The following is a 6,259-nucleotide window of genomic DNA, read 5'->3' as shown; positions in this document are numbered from 1 at the left end:
TTCTCCACTTTCGTCATTTGAGCAGCATTGTGTTATGAAATTTAAGCAACATATCGATACCTGAACAAACAACAGATCGCGGAAAACGCAACTTACTGTCTCTGTAATCATTATAAGGAAAATCAATGATTTGGCTGTGATCATGGCAATCGCTCAATATCTAGGGTGATACATCTTTCAGTTAACTATTTCGCTTCGTTTACCGGTGACATGGAGATAACGAAATAATAGAAAGTACAAGATTTGTACACTGCCTTTAGCTGGTATCTCACTAACAATTTTCGCACCAGTAGAAAGGAAGATGTATGAAACAAATAGCGGGGTAGAATATTCATGTTTGTGTAGCTGAGTGCGGAAATTTTACTGATTTTACCACTCATGCCAAAATTTTTCGACGGTTAACTCACTCATCGTGAGTCAGCGGTTGTCACCGTGGATGTTTGCTAAGTTACATGAAGTAATCTTGTGACGTACAAAAAGCTGAGATAGTGCGTTCCCAGGGTCCTATCTCGCCTCCTTCGAGGGAGCTAGAGATAGGAACCTGAAAAGAGGTTGTGTATTTGAAATTGGCGGCGCTAAGCTACCTTGACAGCATTCAGAGTGCTCCGCAGTTGCAGTTGGATTAAAGGAATCGAAATGTCTTCGGCATTGTCAACGAAGATTTTCCGAAGTGGTTCATTTTCCAGTAATTAGATGTACGCGATAAGGAGTACGAAATGTCCAATCGAAGGTGGGGGGGGGGGGGTGGGGGGGGTGGGGGGAGGGGACGGAAGGGGAAGAACAAGGGAAGGGAAAAGATAGAGGAGATGAGGTGAGTAACGTTCAAGGACAAGGGATAGGAACAACAATTTCTCCAAAAAATTACGATAAAAACATAACTCAATAATTAAAGAGAATTTCATAAGAGATCAAAGCGTCAACTACTATGTACGTTAATAGACAACGGTATGACGTCATAGCATGCATCGACGAAAACAAGTCGCGTCTTTAAAAATATAGGCCTGGTGTTTCCAGATTGCTCGCAAAATTGTAGGCAGTGTTGTACCTTACGTTCTAAGCTTTCATTTTGTAAACAGTTAGCTACGACGATCTTTAATTTAATGCAAAACAATCCCGGCAAAACAGCTCTAAATTCTCTTGATTCTGCACGTGAAGTAACAGATACAGCACGGTCATGAAAAAGACAAACGTATCTCCCAAACCTTATTATAATCATACACAACATATTTTGATGGCAATGCTGGAAAGAATCATACCTTGATATCCCTATATCATGTCTTCGTCGCTCTGTATAACTTCTAATTGTCTAGTTGCTCCTGTTTCGGGCTGAACATAATCTTTTATTCGCAACTTCGTTTGGGAAGCGAAACCACGTAACCACGTGGCATGCAACAGGGCTTTCGATCCAAATTTAATTACGTGTGGAACTTTCGTGAGTCTTGATGTCTCGAAGCTTATGATAAATATGCACTGATAACTCTAAAAGGCCCCAGGAGATCTTATAAAAAAGTGCTTGCTTGAAGTTGTTAATTAGTTCCTCAAAACATTTCTTTTGCAAGCGTTTTCGCATTATTGGTTATTTACGAGTTTTGCCTAGACTGCGGAGTGTGAACTCTTAATTGCACTCGCACTCACACGATAAAAATCACCTCAGATAATGAAAGAATAAAACCAAGTAAAGTAGAGACATGTTTTATTTGGCTGCTAGCGTTCCATCCAGTTTATAGTCAAATCTCGCTGAAGTTGTTACATGAAATTTCGGGCTGTCCTTTCATACTATTGTATTGTACTGGTTAATCGTTAAATGTTATCCATATACTGTGCAATAGCGTAGTCGACAAGGCATTTTGCATGCTTTAAATGTTCATAGGAATCCACATTTAAAAAGGCTAAAGAAGTTGAGTCTTTAAATGCACTTTTTACAAAAACCGAAAATTTTAGGCCATTGTTGAAAGAACCGACCATAAAAAATAACGCATCGGTAATTCGACACAAGGCAATTTTACGAAATCCTAAGAAACTGAGGAAAATTTTTAAGAACTTCTGAAAAAATTGTCCCGAATTTTTTGAAGAGCTAATATGGTGTAATGAGGTCAATTGTTTACACCAATAAAACACATGACTTAAAAGTCATTTGCGTCGCTCCGTTTAGTAAAGATGTCCCGTTCAGACAAACACTTAGGGCGGGAATGGTACTGACTGTACGGGTAAAGTGCTTTGTCAAAGAACAAAACAGGGACCAAGACAGGCTGGAACCCAGGCCTCTTGAATCGCAGTCTGACGCACTGTAAGCAAACATCAGTTGGAAATCCTCAAGTCTGATTTGTTCACCCATTTTTGTCTAGTAACTCATGCCACAAGATTGCTCTTGAAAATGGTTCTTGATTTTTTGGCGAGCAAAGCTATTATACTTCTCTCCCTCGTTTCTATCGGAAGATTATGATGTACTTTGCCAATCAAGCTGCGCCTCGCTGACTGTTTGTTCATAGAATACTCCGGCTAGTAGTTAATTAAACCACAGCTCTATGCATTCAACACGTTATTAACAGCTGAATATTCCAAGACTTATTGAGCTTCCGCGCTTTCGATATTCCACTTTGACGTCCTCTTCTGAGATTAAGCTGTTTCGATTCGACAGTTGTGCCATATCTAGCTCGTGGTTTTCGCCGATAACTTTAAGACTATTTTGCCAATCTTCCGTTTTCTTGGTCGAAGAAGTCGCATCTTGTAATCCATTAGTGCCACACGTCAAATTATTTTTGTTTTCTGACACAGACTCACCTTCATCCGCGACGGCTTTTCCATCGGTAGACTTGTCCGCGTTTTTGTCGCGCAGTGACCGCAACACACGTACACTCACCCCATACTGCTCAAGCACAGTGTTCATTGAGCAGAAAATACTCGAGACAAACGCGAGACCCACAAAGGCCACCAGCACAAGGATGTAATCAAAGTCTTTCTCAAAATGAGGTAAGTAATCACCAAAACCGATCGTGCTTAATGTGATGAAAGTAAGATAAAAACTTTCGATGTAACTCCACTGTGGATGCCTGACTTTCACAATTAGCGACAACAATGGTAACAAGAACATCAGAGTTATAACTATTGTTGTTATCGCTACCTTCGTCTCCACTTTTTGAGGGCGTGGTCGTTTTAAAAGGCGTTTCTCGAAGGTTATAATGAGTCTTGTGAAAAGTTCCGCGATCTTGTCTCCAACGGCTTTGAGAGTCAAACAAGTCCCAGGAATTCCAAATAAAGCGTAGAACACGCAAAACAGACGGCCAAGAGATGTCTTAGGAACAATATTGCCATAACCTAATGAAGGAACAAGTCATTTAACATTTTACTTTCAGAGTGAAAACTTGTGTCTTACACAGATTTCACTCTGTTCCGTCGCACAAATAAAATAAAATCTTAACAGAATGTTTCAGCTTGAAATATAAATTCTCTTTACTGATTGCCAGACATTTCTTATAATGTAGGTTTTGAGAATTTCGTGCTGCATCAAGACCAGGTCGTGGTATTACTACATTGGTGGTAGTCTATATCACATAACACAACATGAGAAGCTAAGTTGAACTGCAAGGTCGATAAGAGAAATTTAAAGAGCCTTGTTTGTTCTTTCACCCTCCATTCCGGCACATTCAGTTTGGTTCATAGGCCAGTTTCGATGTATTAAGATTCAAACTTGGCACCGAGGCTTCGGGAAATAGAACAAAAGAAATCATGTCGAGGTTGAGAGATAAATAACTTTTGTTTCTTTTCCCTTAGCCTCTGAGCCAAGGTAGAATGTAACGACATCGAAAATGGCTAATTAATACAGGGTTTTACATGGCTGTGCGATTGTCCGATCCCGAATCATACACATGAGGTGAATAATAAATCAATGACAAATAAAACTACAGCTACAAACTACAAACTGTCATGTTTAGTGATCGAAATGATTAACACTAGAAAACATACACTGTCGAGCCTTGAAAAATAAATCAAATTTTATAAAAGCGAAATGAAACAACGCAATACAATGGAAAATAGAACAAATTTTGTAAAAGAAAAATGAAACATGGCAATGCAATGCCATGGAGTGATATACAAGAAAAAAAACGTGATGGCAAAAGTGATTAAATCAATTCTCATAAGTTATATTTGTTGCCGAAAAGTGAATCAGTGTTTTATTCATTTTGCGAATGAAACCACTCCTCTGTTCTATAGAAAAATCTGAAAAAAAAACACATTCTGCTGTAAAGTTATCATCAAGGGTAACATTAATAAAAAAAATATAACAAGAATCTTGTAAAGCAATTTGCATCAGTGGTTGAATAAATAAGAGAAATTGTTTTTGTAACCATTGGTAATGCATATAGCCTCCCCTTTGATCTACGGGAGTCGAAAATGCTACTGAGACAATTATCAATGTTATGAGAAATTCTCTTGTTGTTGAAGTTAATAAATTCATCATAGTTTTGCTTTGTTTAATCTCTTAAACGCAAATTTTCTTTAAATTGGGATATGGATGTTAAAATGTATATTGTTAACTGTATTGACTTTTCAATGAAATTGAAACGCATCTTAGATATTTTATTATTGGACTTCGAGAAAAAAAAACGAAAAATATATAAAATATGGCAAAAACTGGAAGGCCTTTTAACATTATATCACTGATTATTTGAGCAAGACCTTAGTCGCGAGGAACTAATTTTTATGTTCGCAAGACGTATTTCAATGGAATATGGTATATTTGTCTCCAAAAACGACATGAAAATCCTACAATTATTCAAAATTCAAAAATATCCTCGATCGTTTAAAAGTAATCGAGAAACGTTATGGAAGTTAGGTAAATGTTCAAGTCACAGACAGCAGCTAACGATAAAAGAGAGAGTTTTAAGATATTCTTGCAATTTAAAGGGTTAGATTTTCTCATCAAGTACTTTTCGTTAATCTTACCTATTGTAGTAATAACCACCATTGCAAACAAGAAGGAATTGCCGAAATTCCATTCAAGAAAATCATCGTTTCCCAGCGAGGTTGACAGAAAAGTTTTCGACCAGCGCTGTTCGTCATTCTGTGTTATGTTATATTTCATCAAAATTTCCTTTCTAGTGCTTCGAATCCTTTCTATTTCTTTCACTTGCGCCTGACGCTCAATAGCTTGGAAAGTAGCAGCACCGGCTAACACATAGATTGAAAATAGAAATAGTCGAATACACAAGACTTTTGTGCTGTCAGAGGTCGCCATTTTGATGTACTTTGCACAACAGGCTTGTTCGCTCTTTGCAATTAAATAGCGCTCTCAAAGTTTGGCAGGCAACATATGCAGATACGCCTTGTGGTTAATTATAAATTGAATGAATAATTTATTAGAGTATTTTAAGAGATTCGCCATTAAAATTAGGATCAGATTTTCCTTTTCCAAACTTCAAATAAAATCTTGGCAAGAAATAGGTTAAAAAGGTGGCAAACGTTCACATTGAAAGAATAGGAAGAATAGACGACGCGTTTAAAAACAATATATTTTTACAACGAGATATCAAAATTAACATATAACATACAGATAAAACCTCTTCTTTGGTTAACACCAACCGAACAAGCTCTTTCTCTTGAGTGCCGCTGGTTTAAAAATTCATTTCAGGCAGTCTGGTGGTTTATGGCACCAGAGATATGATATGGACTGAATTGCAGTATTCATTAGTGTGTTATAAATATTACAAGGCAGATAACAGAAAAAAACCAACTGAAATGGACTCGCGCAAGATAATGCAATTGAACAAATCGAAACGAACGATGTTTACACGCACAAAACGTAAATTAAACAGATAAAAACGTGCGCAGCAGGAAAATAACATATGATTCTCATTTAGTGCAAGAAAGGAAAATTTTAAGAGTTTTCGTTTAAATTTGCGTGGTTATTGGGTTTAGATAATAGCTTTTATGTGTTTATGTTCCTAGAAAGCTACTTGAAGATCTGCATCAAAATTAATAACACGAGACAAAAGCCTCACCTTTGCTTTAATATACACAGACACACAACATAATTTTATTTTCAATTTTTGTAAGCAAGCTTCGCCTTTCTTGCCTCCCTATTTGTTCAACATTTATGACACTGTCAGGCATTGGTAAACGTTATAATTTGTTTTAGTTTTCTTTGGGAGGTAAGTACAACAAATAAAACATTAAGCATCAAGGGAACTTTAAATAAAATATCAGAAATGACACGGCAAGTAGAACTAATGGAGCCTTGTAGTGCCGCGAGCTCTATATT

The 6,259-nt window shown here is 37.1% G+C and overlaps 1 protein-coding gene across 1 annotated transcript; it reads right to left on the bottom strand.

Annotated features, from left to right (window-relative positions):
• Positions 1–764: 764 nt before the first annotated feature.
• On the bottom strand, positions 765–5,241 carry LOC145469905 (potassium channel, subfamily K, member 16-like). Its single transcript, XM_081453719.1, has 2 exons — positions 4,945–5,241; positions 765–3,315 (listed from the first exon to the last, which is right to left on the bottom strand). The coding sequence occupies exons 1-2, from the start codon at positions 5,234–5,236 to the stop codon at positions 2,543–2,545; spliced, it is 1,065 nt and encodes a 354-aa protein (XP_081309845.1). The 5' UTR covers positions 5,237–5,241; the 3' UTR covers positions 765–2,542.
• Between the last annotated feature and the right edge of the window lie 1,018 nt (positions 5,242–6,259).

Source organism: Orbicella franksi, chromosome 15, assembly GCF_964199315.1.
Source record: "Orbicella franksi chromosome 15, jaOrbFran1.1, whole genome shotgun sequence".
NCBI lineage: Eukaryota > Metazoa > Cnidaria > Anthozoa > Scleractinia > Merulinidae > Orbicella > Orbicella franksi.
The sequence above is the reverse complement of the archived record's forward strand: the minus strand, read 5'-3'. Positions and strand labels throughout refer to the sequence as shown.